This window comes from Alosa alosa, chromosome 11 (assembly GCF_017589495.1).
Source record: "Alosa alosa isolate M-15738 ecotype Scorff River chromosome 11, AALO_Geno_1.1, whole genome shotgun sequence".
NCBI classification, from domain to species: Eukaryota; Metazoa; Chordata; class Actinopteri; order Clupeiformes; family Clupeidae; genus Alosa; species Alosa alosa.
Window position 1 is genome coordinate 4,247,996 of NC_063199.1, and position 24,113 is coordinate 4,272,108.

The following is a 24,113-nucleotide window of genomic DNA, read 5'->3' on the forward strand; positions in this document are numbered from 1 at the left end:
CTCCCAAAACAAAGCACACCCCAAACAAAACAAGCGATCAATATGGGGCCCTTTGTCCAAACTCCATGCTTTCAAATGGACTGTCTGGCCTTCAGGAGCACTCATTGCCACCAAAACCACATAACTGAAGCTGAACAGAAATGGGGTACTATACAGTATGCAAAGCCTACTATGGCAGTCCTCCCTCTGCTTGGGCTTGGAGAACTGTTCGTTATTGAATGGGCTCTCTCTGTTGGAACTATTTTGGATATGGATCAATCACTACTGTTACCCTGGTGGGATTAACAGGTGGAAACACCTGATCTATTTTCCTCCCTTGAATGAGTCGCTGGCCACATAATGACACATAATGACTCCACACACATTATGTGCAGATGTCGCTTCCTCTCGCGCCCTCTTTTTCTCTTTCATAGTGGCCCAGCATGTAGGATTACTCATCATAACTGCAGAAAGCACAATAGCGCTGACAGTCTAGCCCCTTTCAGCTCTCTCTCTCTCTCTCTTTCCCTCTCTCTCCCTAACTAACTCCACTCAGCTGGAGAATAAGAAGGGGAGCTGCATGTGCTCCCGTCGCCACGGCAATGGTGGAGGTCTTTACGCCGACGCGGCAGGGGGGACAGGAAATGATGCATGTCCTGAACAGCGGGCAGGGCACACATTATACAGTGCAGCCCCGATGAGAGCTGCTCCTCACACAGCTGGGAGAGAGGGCAGCCAAGCCACACAGCTCCCTCTGCCACATGACCCAGCACTGTTGTGGGGAATAGCCATATATACTGTATGTATACTTTTTTATTAAATATATAATTTATATATATATATATATATATATATATATATATATATAAAATATACATCTTTAACTATACAACAGAAAAAAGCAAAGCTAAGCACAGTGTTTATAAATGCCATTATAAACGGCACATAATTCCTTAGATGGCTGGATAAATACTATCATTCATCCCAAGGGAAATTCTCCCTCTGCATTTGACCCTTCCATGGTTATTGAACACACACACACACAAACACACACAAGGAGCAGTGAACACAGAGTGAGTAGTGAGCACACACAAACACCAGGAGCTGTGGGCAGTGACTACTACGGCACCGGGAAACAATTGGGGGTTACTGTACGTGCCTTGCTCAGTGGACATTGCATGTCCATTCTGTGTGCTATAAGTCACTTGACGGAACGGAGAGTTTGGCACAGAACACGGAAGCAGGCGGTACTTCGCAAGGTTAGCCAAGCCAAGGATGTTGATAAAGGCTGGAGGGGAGCAGGTGCTGATGAACCCAGAGGTCCACAGAGGTGTATTCACAAGGGGGCCCTGACTGGACAATTTCATTTTCTCCAACAATTCGCCAAGCATGGGGACTCTGACCTAGAAAGCTCAAATATTTAAATATTTATTTCTACTATAGTAGAAGTCAAAAATATATGTGCTAAATACAATACACCGACCTTCTTCACCCTTGGGCGACCTTATCTGACTAGATTGAAGAGATTTCTTCACCTAACGGGAAAAAAAAGCCCTTTTGTGCATACAGTGTAAAAACCTAAAGGCTCCGTTTAATGCTGTTCACACAGTCATGCTGATGACCTCTTTCAGCACTGCCAGCCTTTTTTTATGCTGTTCTTTTTCCCCCGCTACATAAAAGGAGTGCCTGATCCCCCTGAAATCTGTCTGTGCGCTGACATCCTCTCCCCACCTCAGCGGCTCCGAGAGTCCACGTAGAAAAGCCCCAGACCCACATCTTCCCCCAGTTTATTAATCTGTACCGGTCTCCCCTGGATTCTCGTGGCGCTTCACCGAGCGTGGGATAAACCCGCTCTGCTATTCTTAGCCGCAGCAATAAGAAACGTGCCTGCCAGCCAGAGGCTGCCGAATTAACCAGGGACTCCATTAGTCTGCCATGCTCACTTCATACAGGACATGGCCATTGAAGAAAGAGGAAGAGACAGAGAGAGAGAGAGAGAGAGAGAGAAAAGACGAAGAGGAGGGAAGTAAATGGGTGAAGGAGAAAAAAGCTAAAATGTCACAACACTTTAGATGTCAGTTTTCTAAAATTGCCCCCTCCCTCTTTCTCCCTCTCTCTCTCTCCCCCTCTCTCTAGCTATATTTTTTATCTTCTCATAACTCTTTAGGTTTTCTCCCCACTCATGCAAAACAGCTATAATTGAAAGAGAGACTGCTGGGAGTTCGCAGCTGCCAACCACTGTTGAAGTGTTATCAGAATCTAATGTGATTCTCATGAATATGCCTAAAGCACCAGCAGATATACTGTAGGTGAAGGAACACGATGAGATTTTGCTGAAGAAACAAACATGTGAGTGAGAGACATTCAACACCATGCTGATGGAAAGGAACCGTAGTCTTGCACTTGCACTGAGCACTGGTGCCGTGTCAGTAGCTCTCACACCTTTATCTGTCTGGACATCTAATACAGAGCTATGTTTGTTCTTTGCCTCTCCTCTGACCTCACCAATTCTGGGCCGCTGTGTTGTCACCACGTTAAACAAATAGGGTGTAAGTGACTGTGATTGGGTGGGACGGAGCGTTACCTTGTTTTCCAGGCGACCAATCAGCTCTGCCAGACGGTTGATCTGCGCCTCCAGCCCCTCTTTCCTTGTCTCCACCGCCCCTGGAATCAAAACAAAACACACACACACACACACACACACACACACACACTTTAGAATCCTCAGCTTTCTCCATCAGCTTGTATTTTTGCTGATTCCATCTAGAGTTCTCAAAATCTGTTTAGTTCTTAAAAATTTGATCACAAAAAAAATAAATCTGTTTAGTTCTAACTTTAGAATTTCTTTGGAAACCTGCTAGTTCACCGCCTGATGTTTATGACTTGCGGTTCACTCCTCTAGACATAGATTTGCAGCATCTGCACCAGACATTTGCCTAATCCTCAGTATAGCATTAGCCTGCACAGACAGTGAGTTTCCTCCAGATTATCTGACTTCCTTCAAGTTCTTAATATATTTAAATATTTTTAACGAAAGTAGTTTCACACTTTCACTGAACATACACAAGAGTATGTGCATGTGAACTCCAGTGCTCAATCTGAGCAGGCCACTTTAGAATGGTGTTAATATGTTGGCTAAACATCTTGAGACTGGAGCTCATCAGATAGCCGTATCGGAAACTTTCGCACCTCTCTTTCCCAGTGGGGGCTCTAAGCCTAGACAGCATGCTAACAAATGGGGATTCTCAGATAATCCTCACAGAACATGGAGATAACACAACCTTCCGCTCTCCCTCGCTCGAGCAAACGTGACGACACATCTAATTAATGGAGAAGAAAGGGGCTTCCTGTCTTTACAGTCCTCACTAGGAGCTGAGCCAATTAGGCAATGACACATCTTTTGTGTTGATGAGCCAGGCAGTGGTGGAGATGGGGTTGTGTGTGTGTGTGTGTGTGTGTGTGTGTGTGTGTGTGTGTGTGTGTGTGGAACAGAACAGTGCACTGGATCACATCTGATAAAGATGCAGAAGCTGATGGGAGCTAGGGAGCTAGGGAGCTAGCCCCCCCCCCCACACACACACACACACACACACACATATGCACACATACCTCGTTGGAGCAGGACTGAGCCATGGATGGGAGTCATTAGCCCAGAGCGTCCAGGCTAACGACAGCCGTCCCTGCATGCAGCTGCTGGGACATACAATCTGCCATATGGCACGCCCGTGCTGAGTGTGGTGGGATCCCACCTCACATGCTGGCACACCTACGCACTCTTTCTCTCTCTTTCTCTCTCTCTCTCTGTTGCTCTGTCTCACACACACACACACACGTATGGCAGACGCGGCAGCCACACAGCAAGGGGAAAACAGGAGATCCCCACTGAGACAGATGGAGATGTGGGAAGCACAAACACTAACAATCATTCTTATTCTTTCACACACACACACACACACAACACACATTAAAATCTCAAACACTAGCACAAATCCACGCCTACACATCGACTAACAGTTGGAGTTCCCATAAAACCCACCCAAAGCCATGCTGTGCAAAATGACACTTTACAAAATGACTCCAGGACACCACATGCAAACACGCTACTGTAATTGGGGGAACAAAACGACGCATCAGATCGCTCAATATGTACAGACACATGAACACTTACACACTCTCTCACTGACATACAAACACACACGTAAACACAAACAGTTAGAAGAAAGCGTAAACATACACACACACACACAGACACACACACACACAGACACACACAGACACAAAACACACACACACACACACACACACACACACACACACACACACACATAGCTCACAGTAATATATGCACAGTCACGACCACCCAGCTCCACCAACTGATTAACACCTAGAAGCCTATCTGGGCTACCGGTTTTGTTGTGAGCGTATCTCTCCACGGCTCTCACATTGCGAGTGTGAAACACAACCCCAGCAAACAAACACCTCTAACAGGCATGCCTCAGCACCAGTGCACCGCCACACCCACACACACACGCATAAACACACGCATACACACACACACACACACACACACACACACACAGGCGCGCGCCTAAACACACGCACACGCATACACACACACACACATCTTACATGAGCGGTGTGTTCACGAGTGCCGGGTTGCTCTCGATACAGACAGGGCTCGTCACGCGGGTAGATGAGTGACGAGTAGAGACTCCGGAACGCCATGAGTCAAATCTATATACGACCATGCTGACCATAGAGATGGGTCTTTCAGGCATCCTATCTCCCGGTTCCACTCCATCACACATACAATATGCATGCACCCACCCACACACACACACACACATGCACACATGCGTACACACATACACACACACATGCACATTCATTCACATATTGCACAATCCTCTGATATTGTAAAGCCTTGCACAATGTTGCAGACTGCTCCATAGCTCTCCAGTCTTCCATGCATCCAGCAGAACAACAGAGGGAATGTTTAAATATAGCTGAGCTGCCTGTCAGGGCGCTCTCTGATCAGCTAGACAAGCTCGCGCAGAAACAGAGAGAAAAGGAGAGAGAAATAAAATGATATCACAGCTGGGAACAAAAAAAACGTTGTAAGCGTGCAATGCAATGACTACAGAGAGAATGACAGAGAAGGGGGAGAAAGAAAAAGAAAAAAAGCAGGATAGAGAAATGTTGTAGATGAGAAGACATAAAAGAATAAAAGATGGCTGTAAAGAAGGTCATTCAGTGAGGGTGGCAAAACCAAAAGCACACCAGTGAGGAACACCACTGAGAAGGAAATCAAAAGAACCAGAGCCTGGGACACAGCGGTTCCTAGCGAGCGCAGGCTGAAACAAGACCTAATCAATACTTTTCTTTCTTGATGTTCATAAATGATTGTGAGGCGAGGGCTTCCTACAGTCAAGACTCGTGCTGACATCAGAAATGAGGCTTGTACTGTGCCCAGCATCATGTTTATGTCCGTCCAGGGAAAATTTAAACCCAATGCCCCCCTTTAAGTGGTGGCCTTAAAAACGGGCCGCTTCAAAGTCGTGCAAACTGTGTCTTTCCTACCGTATCGGTTTATTGAACACAACACAACCAGTGTACACAAGCCCAGCGTAGCGGAGATACATCATGGTGAGTTTGGATCCTGTGGGACATCAATATGCTTTTCCTCCAAGGCTGTTTTTCTCAGAATGTCATCTGACGTTTTTTCACACTACAGCATCCCCGAATCATTAAGTATCAAATAGTCCACTAAATGTGGGGAGGGCAAAGCTACAAAAAAATCACTAGACCTGTATATCCTCTACTAGAGGTAATAAGCCTATCCATCCCCAATGTTATATGATAGGGCACCTGGACAGATATGCACTTATCGGATCATATCACATACACACACACATATGGCACCTTTTGTCATTTTATTACCAGCATAGAGCATTACCACCTTTCTCTCTCTCTATCTCTTTCTCTCTCTCTCTCACACACACACACACACACACACACACACACACACACACATATGGCATGACCTTATGGGCTCAGTTGTGGAGTTAAGTGTAATAAATGTCATGCTGTATTACAATTGCACTGAAAATCTAATTGGTGATTTGTCTAAATTACACAGTATACACAAGGAATGGAGAAAGATAGAGAGTCAGAGAGAGAGAATGAGAGAGAGACAGAGAGAGGGAATGAGAGGATATACAACTGACTGCAGAAAACACTGCAGAACATCAAAGAGAATCATTGGCCTCTATCACGGAAAAATATTTAAATTAATATGTGAACTGACTGGCGCACTGGGACAGCATTTCCTCTTGTAATGAAGCAGGCTTGCTCTGATTGAAATTCAGCAAGGGCTTTGCCTAAATGAGAGGACATACACCTCAGCCAAAGTTTCAATTTTCCACTAAAAATTTATCTCTTGACTTGCATCAGCCACTGTCACCAGGGGGAGGGAGATGCCTGGGCTCAGGGATGATTGCCTATGAGCCATTTCATCAGACTGTAGTTATATAACTACAGTGATAGGGCCTGATGAACACTGAGCAATGTGGGAGTATTCATTAACAGCTCCTCTACACTACATAATGTTGGTCTTTTACTTTTATATATAATAGATATACTATAGATATTTTATACATGTATACACTCATCTACATACATGTGTAGGCCTACACTCGACAGTTAGCACAGGACCCAAGTAACTAGCTGCAACCTTGCTTAAAGAGACCCAGAAGCGAGTCAAGCCTTTCTGGACTTTCATCCAATCTGGCCAAACTTTTCTATTTCACTTCACGACACTGGCACATATCATGTTAACAAATGACAGACTGCGCCTGTGCACTTCCTAAAGCAGAGTTTTAACGAGTGAGTGGTTTATCTTCTTGCCCTACCTCTCTGCAGACTCTCGCTCGCACAGTAAGGATGCCTAGCAGGGACATTTTTATTTACCGTTGGTTGATTGATTGAGATTGCATTACATGGCGAAATAAATTACGCCGCTGAGGAAGCATAGGATCTTTGGATTTTCCATTCAGCTTGATTAATGCTGCAGGAGGCTTATCGCATAGATAATCACAAACACAGCAGAGCTGAATGCATATCACACTTCATTTGGAAAGCCATTCATATTGGATTCCATTCTGCTGACAGATGCATACGTAAAGATGTTTTATTTGCACTGAAATAGGAAGACTAAGATGGAGAGTTAGACCAAAGGAGCCCATTTAGTTAAGATGGCGAGCAATGGCGTACAGGATCCACCTCATTCAAACAAAGTTAACATCACCATGCACTGTAGAAAGACAAAGCACTTTCAAAGCACCTCCTGTTCTTTGCACTGTATGTTTATCATCACTGTTGATTTCCTTTGTCACTATACAGGTTTGAACTGTAGAATACTAATTTCTCAACCTATTAATGCTTTTATAGCTGCTGTGTGCAGGAGGGGATAATTATGTTTGTCTAGCACTGCGATTAACAGGAGACAAATAAACTACTTTGATACGTAAACAGAATGCTGAATGGCCTAGGTGCTTAAAAGCATCCTACTGGCATATAATGGATTTGCACATTGAAGGAGCGTTCTTATTATACAAGTGAATGACTGTAAAGTACAGTACACACTTATTCTTTTTACTGCAGCACAATTTAAAAATATATTTTTTAAGACAGATGAAAGCCAGGGCTGAGCTGTCTAGTTGGCTATAGCTGGTTATTTGACGAATGGAGACGGGGTGTGGGGGTGCCCACCTTGTCCTGTGTTGATGTTCCTCGTGGCATCCTTGGCACTGACTCTGTTGTTGGGCGGGTAGTCAGGCACTGGGTTGGCGTATTGCTTCTCTGGAGCCCGGGGGCTGACTTTGCTGGACGGGTATGACCTGCGTCACATCACAGGGTGGTCAGGAGGTAAGACACAGCAGACGCATGGGCATGGGCATGGGCCAGGCACTCATTGTCTACCCTGTTATGTCTGTAATTAAGTGTTGTCTGTTGATGTCATCTTAGCTTAAATCATTGGTCTGTATGTGTACTTACATATCTATTTTATTTTATTTAATTTTTTTATTATTATTATTATTATTATTATTCTTAGCTAATGCACTATGTACAGCACTTTGGTCAGTGCGAGCTGTGGTTAAATGTGCTCTAAAAATAAACGTTACTTACTTACTATTTGTGATTATTCACTGACTTTGTAAACACAACCAAAGCACATGCCAAACAAACATCAAGAACACTAGACAGGCAGGCAGGAAGCTACCCCTGAGTGTGCTGCTCGTCAATGGCGTCGACAGCGCTCTCCACTGAGTTGAGGAGAGACTGGATCTGACTGGCCGACTCCTTCAGCAGGAAGCGGGCCACGAACTGCTCCACGTTGGTGCCTCGTTCGTACACCTGAGAGATGGAATACGTGAAGCAAAGAAAAGAAAGAGAAAAAAAAAAACAGCAGGTAAGAGCAATGTCAGCACTCTGCTACATGCATCTCGCATCCATACTTGATGAGGCTCGGCCTGTGGTTTTCACTCAAAACTAGCCGCACGCGAGAAACGCTCCTGCTTCCATTTTATTCATCAGGCTTTCAAGGTTAAAATGAGAGCGCCACTCTCCAGTGGTGGTCGAGGAGAATGGTCTGCATTAGCTGAACGCGTGCACACTACTCTACAGGGTTGTGCTCCTTATTAAGTGCAGATGCTGGAGTGGAAATGCCCTCACCACCTCAGCTCCTTAGACATACGGCCGGCAGCCAAAAGTCATGGCGTCGTAAGCATGAAGGGAAAAGGTGAGAGTAAGAAAGGTCTCCAGTCGCGAGTAGATAAATCAGAGTTCAGCGCAAATTGATTCAGTGGCCTTTCCTACCCGGTTTCAAAGGAGGGAGAAGATGGTAGCTGTTAGCAAGGAATGATGCGCTCTTAGATGTTAATGATGCGCTCTTTAATGGTTAAACAAAGATGGTTCAGGGCCCTGAAGATTTGCATTGTGGGAGCTGGCCATAGTCTGCCATCATTCAACATCAAACTAGAAGTGTCACACAATGGGATTTGCTAAATATTGGATGAAAGAGAACAAATTGTCTCAGTGCCTAAGGAAAATGGCTACGATAAGAAAAAAAGCAGCTTAATGAAACCAAGGCAAGGCAGTCTAATTCTTCTAAAGTATTCTCTCTCTCTTGTGCAGGAGAAAATAAATCAATATCTCTCATTCAGTGTCTGGTGTTCATGCAAAAACAAAAGACATCTTAGGAACAGAATTACATTCCAATCAGCAGAGCCACCTTCATCATGCACATGCAAACACTCACACAAACAAACAAGTACATACACAACAAAACACACACACACACACACACACATACGTTCGTACATAAGTTATAGTTGACTAGTGATCAGATCAAACAAAATGAAAAAAAGTAGTTCTTCTGGGCCAATTTGAGTTGTTTGGGTGACAGCTAACCAAGCTATCTGTTTGAGGATGGTCTAATAAAGCAGGCTCCTCAGCAGCAGAGCAAAAAACTGTCCAGTCATTCTCTGATCCTCCTCTCCAGTCAGACCCCTCTTGGCAGGTGAGGGGTTGCTTTGGGCAGGAGATTGTAATGGTATGTGTGTCTGTGTGTGTTTATCTGTGTGTGAATGCTTGTGTGCCTATAACTGTCTGATTTTGTGTGTGTAAGTGGGTGTGTGTGTGTGTGTGTGTGTGTGTGTGTGTCGGTGTGTAGTGTCTGTAATGGATTCCATTAAGCTATCTGGTCAGCAGGTCACACGCAGCTGTGCATATCTACCAAATGCCTTGTCATTCATCTGCAGGTAATGAGCTTCCTACAATGGGGCTCATAGTGAAACAATCATCATATCTCAGCTGGCTCGGGTCGATCGGAGATGAGCCAGTGGCATGCTCCACATGGGGGCGGGGGGTGGGGGATAAGCTATGGGGCCTCTCGCTAAATGCAGCGTTGGCAGGATATTTAATGGATAAGAAAGAAAGACAAAGCGAGAGAGAGAGAGATGCGCCAAATATCATCTCTAAGCAAGTGTGATGCATTATTGAATAATTTTGGGATTGTGCCGCATTGTACAACTCTGCACCATTTGTCAGGACAGCATGAAGGGAGGGAATTGCGGGTGAGCAGTTTTATGGTCCGTCTCGGAGGCGGGCAAGCCGCAGTGCACAGCACCGCAAGCAGGCCAGATGGTTCACAGCACTCCCGGGCAGAGCCATTAGTTAGGATTCCCACTCACACAGAGGTCTGTGAGTATAACACTCAGGTTTGGGGCAAGCAGGGAGAGAAGAGGGTGGGTCACTCACTGAAATGCTTGAAGGGCAGAGGTGGGCTCACACTCCCACTCCCACTCACACATGTCTGACTGATTTCCAAACCAAACCTAATTAGAGGACTGTAGCACTTTTAATATGACAGAACCGCAATAAGCCTGTTACTGGAACAGCTGTTTGATATCACTTCAAACCAGCTGTCAGAATGCAGCCCCCTTCCTCTCTCCCTCCACTTCTCTTGTAACTGTGAGATACAGTTCAGAGTCAACAGTAAGCTGGTTGGTATAAGATATAGTTGGAAGTTGACAAGGCAAATCTGATACAGGAAAGAAAGGGTACTTCCCTCCCATGGATGTAGACCCGCGGCCAATGACTGATTGTACTGATATGCACTTGAGAAAAAGGACTTTTACAATGTGGCCCACATCATGTAGCCTACTCTGTGCATATGCTTTAGAATTTTGCAATACTGCTACGAAATAATTAAAGCACAGCTTTCCTAAGGGAATACAGTGGCATGCAAAAAGAAACTCTATCAATTAAAAAGTCATAACTGCAAAAGTTTAATTAGATGTTATGTGTCTAAAAAAATGAGCTTTGCCTCTGTGTCCTCATGTTTTGTGTATTGCCAAATTGGGTTGCTAAGAAACATATTGAATACTGTTGCTAGGAGACAGTTAATTGGCTCAAGCCAGAGCTTTGCTGTAGCGTCTAGGACTCAAAATGTTTACACCTCAAAATAGCTTCTACGAGTCGCCAGATATGCAGGCATAAGCTTTCCGGCATGAGGACTTCACACCTGTGTTGAGCAAGCTACCGCTCAACGCCACCTGTGCTGCCTGGTTTGTTAGTATTCAGTGAAGGCTGTGGAGTCACCTTTACTCCATGTTTAAACAAACATCTTATATAGATGAGATAAATTGTAAGAGTTCATTAACATTTCACTTTTTCAGTGTTTTTATTTTGGTACCTGGGATGGCTACTAATGGCAAAAACACTAAAATAGATAATTCAGTTGCTTGTTTATTATGGGCTGCCGCGGTCTGGAGACATTATTCAGTGAGCCGTTAAGAATCGTGCAGCTTGTTGAATAAAAGCACCTTCGTTTGACCAAGTCACTCAGCACTGAAGGACGAAAGTGCAAAAGTGTGCTTTTCTCGCACAAGCTTGGGACCTTTTACCAAAATGTTGAAGCAGAGCCATTGTGCAATACACTTGTTTTTGTAAAGGAACAGACACACAAACAGGGTGGTCTGAACAGGGCTCAGGCAGCATGTTTAGAGTTGTGGGGCTTTTTCCTTTTGGTATTTTGACCAAAGTATGACACATATGGTTTATTAAGACCTCAAGAAACTATAAAAATTGTAAGGGGTAAAATGGGACTTTTACCGACTTTATGGGACCGTCAGTCAGACATGTGAGCGTAAATCTCACTGGCAAACTACTTTAAAATGGCTGTGAGCAATGCAACTTGAAATCTATCTATTGTTATAGATCACACTTGACGTCTCACTCCTATCAGAAGGGAGAGTGGATTGTGTATTCTGAAGGCATGATCAACATACATTACGAATCACCTCGTGCACACATGCATCTGGGATATAGCTCCACAGAGCCTGATTCCTTGGGTGAAATGATTCAATTACACATGAGGAAGAGAGGATCTCCATTAAAAGACACTATCACCACCAAAGATTACTGTCTTAGAAAGGGGCCCTAGACAGCAGCTGTGTCTGGACAATATCTGCCGGACCTGGTCCAAATTTGGCCCGTGAGTGGACCAGACTCTGCTCCTCTGTTGTTGGGAGAGATACCTCCTCCACCTTCTCTTCGTCCTTCCCACCCGCAGCCGCATCGTCAAGAGCCTGTGGTCCGACCCAGTTAGTCAAAGCTTCCGAGAAACCGAGGGGGAGGGGGGCAAAAAGATTCAATCACAATCGCATTAAGCGAGCTTGAAAGCTGGAGTCAGGCCCTAATGCGCTTATTCAGCCGCCGGAGCATCTATTGACAGCGCAGGAGAGGTGTCGCCGAGACTTTACAAGGCCGGGATTAAATCTCCAGCACGGCCAAATGAAGGGGAGTGAGGAAAGGCTTCCTTTGTGAGGCAGTCATGATTGAGCTGTGTCTCTTTCAATCTTGGGAAATGGTGAGCAGTGCCAGTGTCAGTTTGTGGTGCGCGCGCGTGTGTGTGTGTGTGCGTGTGTGTGTGTGTGTGTGTGTTTCTGTTGGACGTCTGGGCTCTGTACTCTATAGTGTGTGTGTTCGCAAATCTTTGTGTAGAATTGCATTTGTAGTGTGTGTGTGTGTGTGTGTGTGTGTGTGAGAGTGAGTGGTGAATCTCCTCCACTAAGAAATAAAAGCTTTTCACTGTTTCAATCTTCACAGCGGGCCGTGTGAGAATTCGGAGAATCGTCCCCCAGAGGTCAGTCCAACCTTGGGTGTCATAGCCATATGCACCAGCGCCCGAGTGAAATACGCCGGCTCCCTCTGAAGTCTCACCAAGCCTTTTTATCTACGCAGGCCCTCTCACAGCAGCCACCAATCTCCCACCGACAAAATACCCACTGTCACTCCATAAGGAAGCACCGCACAGTACATGAAAATGTACTGTGCTTACAGCACACGGCTCATCCCATTCATGCCCTGGTTCAAGAATAGTGCTATTTCTGAGACAATTCAGAAATCAGGGGAAGTGTGGCATTAAAAAAGAACTGCATGGCTGATGGAGATGAATAACCAACCATGACTTTTAATTTGAGCACTTTTAATGCCGAGGAATTATTAGGCAGTGGCTTGTTTTACCGCTGCCTATAAACTCAATGATGTGCTCTGAACATCTGGGAGTATAAAAGGTAAACACAAATCTGCTGAGAGAGGCTGCTTGGAAGCGCTGTTATAATTGAAGTCATCTGTCTTCAGTCTCCAGTGCACAGTCCTCTTAATGAGAGACAACACCTCAGAACAAAACACTGAGTGACGGGCCAGCATCGCCAATCAATGGATCACACATGCCTGACATTAGCCAATCACATCGACCCGCACTCAGTCAATACTGCCTTTTTGCTCTGGGGTGGGGACGGGAGGAGTTTTTGTGGAAGGTTCCGGTGTTACGCTGCTGCTCCAACGAGCCACAGACAAAGAGGAAATGAGCAGACTGAAGAGATAGATAGTGAGAGAGAGAGAGAGAGAGAGAGAGAAAGAGAGATAGAGAGAGCGAGAAAGAGAGATAGAGAGCCTGTGGGGTGCGTATGCAGCAGGAATGGAGGCACAGAAGCTCCACCACTCGATAAGCCTCTCTTCCCGAGAAGCAAAATTGCAGATCAAAGACTCGCTCAAAGAATGCACGTGCGGTAGGAGTGAGCGACGGAGGCAACAAAAATAAAACATGCTTGGGACGAAGCAACACGACAACAGCAGTCTAGTACCAGCATCTTTTTTATGTCTTATTTCATAGTCATTTTAATCAGGCCTCCTGTGTGATTTGTAAAGACATTTCCATCACAAAAGAAAGAGGATCCAGTGACAGTGATCAGGCCTTTGTTGGCTCGGGCGGAGGATGCGACACGCAGCGAGCTCCTCTGTGGGAGACTTCCAGCGAGCGTCCGGACGGCCTGATTGAGACGCCAGCCGAATCAGAGGCTCGCAGTCATCAGCGCTGATTCAGGCTGACACTGGAGAGCCTGGTGGCGTGATGAAAGCGAGATGGCCGGCTAACAATCGCAGCATACAAATGCCCATCACCGTGTGAAAAAGGCTTTAGTGTATCAAGCTTTTGCCTCAGCGAGAGACTGAGAAGAAGACTCGAGAGGCCCTCATTAGAGCATCCTTCTCATGAATTGACCACCTGGATCATCAAAAAGGGGCAATATGATCTGTCTGCTTGTTAAGTGTGTATATGTGTGTATATGTGTACGTGTATTATGAAACAAAGTGTTTAAGGAAGAAAAATTAATAGCTGTGCTTTGCACGGTAAAGGGGGTCAAAGGGGACAGGAACTGGTGTGGGTTGTGTAATAAATAACAGTTCAACTTTGAGGCAACTAAACCCCTAGCCCGCAGTCTGCCACTGCAGCATCTGGCCCAGGGTATAAACCATGGCTAAGACTGGCTCAGACCAGCCGGCAGTGCAGGCTTTTGAGAGGGGGAAAGAGAGAGAGAGAGAGAGAGAGAGAGAGAGGGGGGAGAAAGAGGGAGAAAGACTGGGGGGCAACAAACATTGCGAAGGCAATGGAGGGGAAGGGGGGGGGGGCGAGAGGGGAGAGAATGAGGGAGCGAATGGGCGAGAGAGAGAAATCCTCTGAGATTTAGAGCAGGAGCATGGTGGGTTTAATGAACAAGTGAAGACAGGCGCAGCGGCAGCAGTTTTGCCTCTATTACCCATGATTGGGCTGATGCACAAGTGGCATCCTCTCTTCCTCCATACCCTCACACACACAGAAACACAGCTCCTACTGTGTTTTTGCTACCACCTGCAAGTCTTTCCCACTCTATCCTGTCTCTATCGCTCTCTTTCTCTTTCTCTTTCCATCACCCTCTTCATTTCTGGATCCCTAAATCTCAGCCTATCTTCCCCTGACAGGCGATGGTGAGAATGGGTGTGGGGATGATAATGAGTGAGATAAATGGCCTTTCTAAAGCTGCAGATTGACATCGCTGGGAAATCAAGAGCAAATACGAAGACAGATGTGCTCGACGCACATAGTCAGGAGAGAGAGAGAGAGCGGAAAAAGAGAGAGAAGATGATAACTATGAGCAAAGAGAGAAACAGATACTGTTACTGAACTACGGAAAAAACATGCAGTGTCTTTAAATACTTTACAAAAGGCAGGTCTCTCCTTTAGATGCAGCAGCCCGAGAGCGGCCACGCTCCTTGCTCATTATCCCTCTGGTCCCTCAGGCAACTGGGTTCTCCCCTGATTTATTATGATCATTATTATTTGTTATTTATTTATATCATTTGTGTGTGTGTGTGTGGGGGGGCTTGCCATTAAAGAACAGTACAGAGAGAAACAAGTGATGCGATCATTAGCTGATGCTGTTCATTTAGCTTTCCTCCACTCCTGGGGCCGATAGGTTGTCACCACTTCAGGTAGAATGAGTCTCAACCATCCCTGTGCACTGAGACAAGTCAGCTATTTATATCTGCCACAGCAGCAGTGCTTATGTTGAGGGGGTGTCTTCTGAAACTGCAGCTCACAGTCCCTTTTAGCCTTGTGTTAACAAACATTGTTTACTGTACTGTATGCTAACACTTGCAGAATGGTGCTGATGCAGTGGCATGTTTGCATATTGCATGCTAACATCTGTAGCATGGTGGACTAAGCTTCATATAAACATACTGTATGCTAGCACCTTTTCATGGTGCTGTGGCATAAGAAGCTCTAGCCTTTGCCCCACACACAGTCACAGTCTCTCCTCAGCTTACCCACAGACTCCTATACGTTAAGTCCTCCATGAATTATATATATATATATATATATATATATATATATATATATTGTTATGATACTGTTGGTCTCTGTTTGTTTGCCTGTCTCTCTTTCTATGTGTTGCAGGGCGGAGTCAGTGCACAGGTGTTGCTAGTCAGCTGCTAGTCAGCTGATCAGGGATCCAGCTATAAAGAGGCTACCTGGCTGGGTTCGAAAATCCCTTCTCTCCAGGAGAATCTGCGTTGCTTTTATTTTGAGAATGCATTTTACATTGTACCCTGACTTACATTACACCTTTATTTTTCCACCATCTTATGGACACTGACTGTAGTTTACGCTTGCCCTACATTATTACTTTAATAAACATTTGTTAACGGTTATCTACGGTGGTCTCATATGTTAAAATCACCACAAACGAGCCTGGTGGTCTTAACATATTGGGGCTCTTATCCGGTTTAGCTTTGGGACCTTTTTTTTCTTTTGCGGAGTAGGTAAATGCGCAGGTATTGGGCAGGTGAACGCCCCACTAAAGTGGTGTCAAAAAGACGAACCAGGTTGAATTGTGTATTTGCATATTGGATTGGCTACTCAATTTTGGGCTTGAGTGCACCCTGAAGATCAAATTCGCCGGGAGACTCAGCGTGGATATTACTTGTTTGATAAGAGTGTTTTTTGTAATTAGTTTTGTTGCGATTAAATACATGGAGAGAGGGAAACTAGTTTGGATTCGCCAGGCTATCTTGTAAACAACTGAAAATTGGTAAGTGCTATCTCAGCATTGTTTGCGGAGACGTTGGTTTTTTTGTTTGTGTTGATGGAGCAGGTAGCCTACCCTGCGATAGATTTTAGACCGTTCTGCGATTTCTGACCATGTTGGGGGGGTTGGCGTGCTAAACCCTGGGCTGAGGACACAGCCGTGGTCTGTCGTCTTGAGGGGTCTAGAGCCCGGATAGTCGCTTCCAGCGGTATTGTGATTAAAAATCTCAGTCCTCGGGGGGGAGCGAGAAGACGCAGGTATAGCTGATTTAGGGGTTGGAGGAGTTAGGTGCGGGGAGCTCCTGATCGCTGGGTTGTTTTTGTTTCTGCAGACAATGCTGGTTATGCACAACGCCAAGTGAACGGTAGGCTATGGTTGTTGAAGTTATCAGTCACTAAATGTGGAAATTCTGTGGAGTGTGTAAGACATAATAGCACCTTGGTAAACTTTGTCAGATTTATTGTAGGCTTCGTTGTTTAGTTGCGGGATTAAATGGACGCGGGTTGAGTTTTTTTGCTCCCTACAGCTGAACTTTTAAATTCCCTCTCAAAAGATAATGTTTTTAAGGTGGCAGAGCATTTTCAAATCGAGATAACCTTAAGTAAAACCAGTAAAGTGCATGCACTTAGGACATTTCTGAAAGATAGGCTTGTCGGCGACAGGTGTTGACTCTCTCTTCGATATGGAGGAGCCAGCTGCACATTCGAGCCCTCATTTGGTAGCTCCGTGAAGTTGTCTCTTGACAATTCACGTTCCAATGAAGGCCTTACATTTGAACAGCGTAAGGAGCTGCGGCTATTAGAGTTGGAACAACAGTCTAAAGACCGTGATTTAGATCGGCCAATTGGAACTGGATAAATTTAAGGTACAGCGCGAATTGGAATTACAAAAAGAGGAATATGGGTTGAAGAACAGGGAAACCAAATCAGGTTATAAAACCTGCCCCCTTGTATCCAATACCACCAGTTGAGAGACCTTTTGAGCATTTAATTGTGGACTCATTTGGTCCATTGAGTCCTTCAAAGTCTGGTTCTGTCTATCTTTTGACAGTAATGTGTCAGTGTACCCGGTATCAGGCGGCATATCCATTGAGGTCTATTACAACTAAGTCGGTGGTTAAGGCGTTTATTTCCATCTTTGGCATACCAAAAACTATACAGACAGACAGGGGTTCTAATTTTACCTCACGCCTTTTTGGAGAGGTTTTAAAGCAGTTAGGTGTTGCACATCAACGAGCAGTGCTTATCACGCCAAAGTCAGGGGGCCTTAGAGCTGGCACCAGACCTTGAAAGCACTGTTGCGGGCCTATTGTACAGAGTTAAACAGGGATTGGGAGGAAGGTCTTCCATGGCTCCTTTTAGCAGCTCGTGAGGTCACGCAAGCCAGCACAGGGTTTAGTCCCAATGACCTGGTATTTGGCCACCAGGTGCGTGGACCCTTAGTAGTGCTGCAAAGCAACTTGGAAAATAATGAGCCACCGGGCCAAATCTTATCGACTACATTAGTGGGTTCCGCCGGAAGTTGTTTTTAGCGGGAAGAATGGCCGGTGAGAACCTTGCTAAAGCCCAGAGGAAAATGAAGACCTGGTTTGATCAGAAAACGGTGCAAAGACACTTTAGTCCAGGGGATAAGGTGCTCGCTTTGTTGCCTATCCCAGGTTCTCCGTTCCTCGCAAAGTTCTCTGGCCCTTACTCTGTGGTGAAGCAGGTGTCTGAGTTGAATTATCTGGTTTCCACCCCAGATCGGAAACGATCTACTCAACTCTGTCACATCAATTTGTTGAAGCCTTATTTTTGTCGGTCTTCTGTGGTGGGGGAGGGAGTAGATACTGGGGTGAGGCCAGTAGGAGTATCGGCAGTCAGTGGGAAAGTTCATTCAATCACTTCTGGTATGGTGGCAGCATATACACAGGAGGATGTGAATGCGCCTGATGACGGTGTGTTTCAACCCCGGCTTAGGAACTCTGAGAAGTTGGCAGAGTTGGAGTCTTCTCTTGGCCACTTGTCAGAGGAGAGATTTGCACAGGTGAAGCAGTTGATTACTGATTTCCCTTTGTTATTCTCAGATACGCCCACACGCACACACTGGATTGAGCACGATATTGAGGTAGGTGATGCTTGCCCTATACGACAGCGTTATTATCGGGTCTCTCTGGACAAAGCTAGTTTTATGGAGTCTGAGGTTAAGTATTTACTGGATAATGGGTTAGCGAGGCCATCTAGTTCAAGCTGGGCCTCACCATGTCTCTTGGTTTCCAAACCAGATAATACTTATAGATTTTGTACAGACTATAGGAAATTAAACAGCATTACCAAGCCTGACTCTTTTCCACTGCCCCGGATGGAAGACTGCATCGACCGGGTTGGGGCGGCGAGGTTTGTGAGTAAATTCGATCTACTGAAGGGGTATTATCAGGTTCCTATGTCGCGCGGCAAGTGCTCAGGAAGTCTCTCTTCATTTATTACTCCATTTGGGCTATACTCAAATAATGTTATGAGTTTTGGTCTTCGAAATGCGCCCGCAACCTTCCAGCGGTTGATGAATAAAGTTGTTGCCGGTTTGGAAGGGTGTGCGGTTTATTTGGACGATGTGGTTTGTTATAGCGATATGTGGGAAGACCACGTAGTACACATCCGTGCCTTATTCCAAAGGTTGGCTGACGCCCATTTAACCATAAACTTGGCCAAGTGTGAGGTTGCAAGGGCCACTGTTAGTTATCTGGGGAAGGTGGTGGGACAGGGTACAACTAGTCCGGGCTAAAGTGCAAGCCATTGACTATTTTCCACCCCCTACTTCTAAGAAGGAGCTGATGAGGTTTCTAGGAATGGTGGGGTACTATAGAAACTTCTGTCCGAACTTTTCTACAGTTGTGGCTCCGCTTAACTAACTTGTTGAAGGGTAAGACCACGCTCGAAAGTGGTCTTCGGTCTGCCAGAAGGCATTTGATAATATCAAACTTTTGTTGAGCACGGCACCGGTCCTGGCGGCTCCGCGACTGAATACTCCTTTTCAGATTCAAGTGGATGCCAGCCAGGTCGGTGCTGGGGCAGTTCTATTACAGACAGATGACCAAGGGGTGGAGCGACCTGTGTCATATTTCTCTCGCAAATTTAACAAACACCAGGTCAATTATTCAACCATAGAAAAAGAGGCTTTAGCTTTGATTTGGGCTCTTCAATTTTTTGATGTTTATGTGGGAGGGGGTGTTGTTCCAGTTGTGGTCTATTCTGATCATAATCCCCTGACTTTTTTACATTCCTTGCAGAGTCCTAGTCAACGCTTGATGCGGTGGGTATTGTTCCTACAGCCCTACAACCTGGAGATTAGGCATATTCGGGGGGTTGACAATGTGTTGGCGGACACATTGTCTCGCGGCCCGATGTGAGAGTGATACAGCTGTAACTTGTCTGTCCTCTGTTATGTTCTTTTCCTACACATGGTAGTGCATTTCCTAGTGGCAGAGTACTGGTGAGGGGTTATGTGGTTATACAGAGGATCTCTTTGAGGGTCCTCTGTCTTTATGGGGGGAGGTGTTATGATACTGTTGGTCTCTGTTTGTTTGCCTGTCTCTCTTTCTATGTGTTGCAGGGCGGAGTCAGTGCACAGGTGTTGCTAGTCAGCTGCTAGTCAGCTGATCAGGATCCAGCTATAAAGAGGCTACCTGGCTGGGTGAAAAAATCCCTTTCTCCAGGAGAATCTGCGTTGCTTTTTATTTTGAGAATGCATTTTACATTGTACCCTGACTTACATTACACCTTTATTTTTCCACCATCTTATGGACACTGACTGTAGTTTACGTTTGCCCTACATTATTACTTTAATAAACATTTGTTAACGGTTATCTACGTGTGGTCTCATATGTTAAAATCACCACAAACGAGCCTGGTGGTCTTAACAATATATATATATATATATATATATATATATATATATATATATATATATATATATATATATTCATCCTCCATGAATTATACAAAACCCTGTCATTTTAGTTATTTTTGATTTCCTATGGAGGGAAAGGGCCTTCCAGGAGAGTATAAGATGCTATCCTATGGTGAGAAAGAGAATGGCTAAAGAGTCACTGGGGAAGTAAAAAGCAAACAGAGAATCCTATAGAGATATTTGATTGAATGGTATGAAAAATTGACTTTAATTAAACAGGACAGTTGTGTCCAGTGTGGTGTATGACAACCCTTTGTTATAATTTGTTCGGCGTGTGTTGATGTTGCGGTCAGTGGACAAACTCTCTGTTCTGAGTTGAATCCCTTGGGGCCTGGCTGTCTTTATTGATGACTCGGTTTGATAGCCAAATGTCTGGACTCATAAAACTTTGATACTCGGCCTCTCCCACTGGTCAGTCCCAGAAGACCCGATCCTGTCAGATGCTTATAAATATTCAGCCCCGGTGACTGATCGTTTGTTTAGTTCTCTATCCAGCCACAGACGGACCCCCCGGTGGGGGTATGGAACCCTGACTCAAGTCCAGCTGGCACTGCGGCGTGTGGCGGAGCTACGGGGCCCATATGCAGTAATGTGTATGAGACCAGCAGACTTACAATAAAACTCCTTCACATGGGTTTGGCAATGTGTACAGTTTCTATTTTAGCGATGTGAGTCAGTGTGTGTCTGTGTGTGTGTGTGTGTGTGTGTGCGTGTGTGTGTGAGAGAGAGATGGAGAGATGGTGTGTGTGACTTTGAGAGAAGAAAAATTAATGAGAGAGAATGAGGTTGACATCCTGTAACATGTTGTTTTGTTATTATATTTTGTTATTATATTACATTTGTTGTTTTGCCAGTAATCCCCCACACTGCTGTTCAGCTCATCACAAGGCAATCTTCAACAGACAGGATGTGACGGTACAGGCTAACACACTAATACACGAGCGTATGCAGAGAAAGAACAACTGAGTCTAACACCCCTTATTACAAATGCACACACACATACATACACACACACACTATCACCTTGTGAACCTTCCCTGCATCACAGGAAATAATGAGTAATCTACTGAAAGAACTAACTATTCCAAAACATCCCCATCACCCCTCCCTTCCCCAGCTGTTCACCCTATTAGGAACAGTGGGATTCAAATCAAATAACCTCCAATTAGAGCCACAGTCTGCACAGCCTCATATCACAGCAGCAGTGCTAGCCCATGTGGAGGAACAGTGTGTTTATTACAACAAATCCATCTTTCAGATAGCTCTCCATTGAGAGTAGCACACATTGCGCACACACTGCGATGCTTTTTTAAAGGCAGTTTCTCTCTTCAATGGCACTGGGCGGCTCGTTCGACTTGCTGGACACAGCCTATTTCCCTCACCGCTAGCTCTACTGGGCTTTTATGGAGTAGATCTCCACTTCCTGCCACGTTTGCTCTGCACTTCACATGTTGTTAAGGCAGCCCTCTGATGATCATCAACCTCATTAACATCAGGCTGCAGCACACACACTTTCATTACTCTATACTCTATAAATACCCAATTGATACATGGCATGTGGTTACATGGTTGTAGAAGAACTGCATGGTTCTGTTGTGGCACAAGTCATGATGATCTATTCACAGTTTGACACTAGCCTGCTGGCTCACAAGCTGTCATTCAGAAAAAAAGCAGCTAGCATGACTCATGTTCATGATAAAAATATATCCAATAAAAATATATATAAATATATAAAATATATATAAAAATATATATATCCAGTCGTTGGGATTTTTTTGTGGTTATGGTTGTTTTTGTGGTTTTGTGGTTAAAACACCATTTTTAGTGGGTTGAGGCACATGTCTGATCTAGGCCAAGTGACTCCTTATTTTTATGCATCTGGGGTTGTTTGTACTGTAGTCACTTGCATCTCTCGGCAGCCCGCCTTGGTTACCAGGGAAACTCAACTTGTCAGCGGCTCGCCTGGAGTTTGAAGCGATGCGCAGCTAGCGGGAGCCGCAGTAGCACTGCCAGTGGGCCTATGGCTAATATCCATCTAATATCACTCTGGGGTGGAGGGAATGCGGCCACAAAGACGCCATGGAGGAGGGGATGAAAGCCTCCAGAAATAGCAACCCCATTCCCCCCCAACCACTCCGAGGGCCATTTAGCACCCCTAGTTTCATAAGACGACTGAGCCATACAGGTGAGCAGTGTGGTTGGAGAATACCTTATCACAGAGATTAATCCTGGGGCCAAAGAACACTGGGGGAAGTCAAGTGTCCAATTGCTTTAAGGGAGAATGTTTGACTTGTGTAGCTAGCCTTAGCCAACGACAAACACCACACACACACACACACACACACACACACACACAAACACACACACACACAAATACAAACACACACACACACACACACACACACATACATACAAACACACACACATGCACACACACACACAAAACACACACATACACAAATACAAAACACACACACTCTCTCAGGCCCATGGAGTCCAGGTATCAAGGACAGTATGCTCAATCTGCAGAGCAAACAGGCTGAGAGATCACAGACCTTGTTCTGAATAAAAATGAAGGAAATATAAAACAAAAAAAGAAACAGCATCAAAGAAATCACAAGGCAACCTCAGACCTCAGGGAGACTGACTGTGACACTGAGTCCGGCCCTGAGAAACAAAGAGAAGACGCTGTGGTGTGGAGATGGCTATATTGCCTGAATAAATCACCTCTCGGAGTTGTTTCTCACTCATGCATATTTTATGGCGTCGCACATCATATACATGAATAATCTCAGCTGTGCGTTCACACAATGGCCAAACCAAGAGGCGGACGTGATGATGAGAATCGATGCGAGTGAAGGCGACAGGCGGGCAAGAGAGCACTTGCCATTTGGCAGCAGGCACCCATGCCCTCCCCGTCTTGCCCGCCGCAGTGCTCCCTCTCTGCAGCTGCAGTGCCCACCTCACCCCCACCCCACCCTCCTGCCTGCTCCTGCTCCACCACCCCCCCCCCACACACACACACACACACCCACACACACCATCACCCTCCCGTTGGCAATGGCGGAGGCTGGCACTGGGCTTGATGCCTGCCTGACAGTGTGCCGCTGGATTACAGCGGATCAGATGTGACAGATATCAGGGCCTTGGGGCACGGGGTGTGGGGGGGTTGGGGGTGGGGGAAAGCAGGCAGATAGCTCCCATGGAGTCTGGGCCTGTCAATCACCAGAGGTGGAGGGGAGACTGGAGACAGGGTGATGGAGAGCAGGGCTGCTCCACACACACGCACACACACACACACACACACACACACACACACACACACACACACACACACACACACACACACACACACACACACACACACAAACACACACTCACACACCCGGACACACATACACCCACACAGACACTCTCTCTCTCACACACACATACAGGCACACACACACTTACTGCGACCTCAACAGCTGCTAGCACTTCACCTCAGTGCTGGCTGAATCTGCTGTTGTCATGAAGAGGCTTTTTTGGGAACTGAAGCTGGTTGCGGATTCAGTACCAAATCAGGATCTCTGTGTGTCTGTGGGAAGGCAACCGTGAACAGTGGCTGAATCTATGCTGTCACTGTGAATCATTCGTGTGTGTTGAGGCCAGGGAATGAGCGACATCAAAAGATAATGCGTGAATAAAGCAGCCAAAGAGATGTGTGACATTGGCTAG

At 45.6% G+C, this 24,113-nt stretch overlaps 1 protein-coding gene across 2 annotated transcripts in view; it reads right to left on the reverse strand.

The window, feature by feature from the left end:
• necab2 (N-terminal EF-hand calcium binding protein 2) overlaps positions 1 to 24,113 on the reverse strand; it is a 77,481-nt gene that overhangs the window by 17,510 nt on the left and 35,858 nt on the right. For both annotated transcript variants that reach the window (XM_048257657.1, XM_048257656.1), the window contains exons 6-8: positions 8,261 to 8,394; positions 7,750 to 7,877; positions 2,564 to 2,643 (exon numbers count right to left, since the gene is read on the reverse strand). In XM_048257657.1, coding sequence (XP_048113614.1) covers positions 2,564 to 2,643; positions 7,750 to 7,877; positions 8,261 to 8,394 — 342 coding nt within the window. The remainder of the gene's footprint in view (positions 1 to 2,563; positions 2,644 to 7,749; positions 7,878 to 8,260; positions 8,395 to 24,113) is intronic.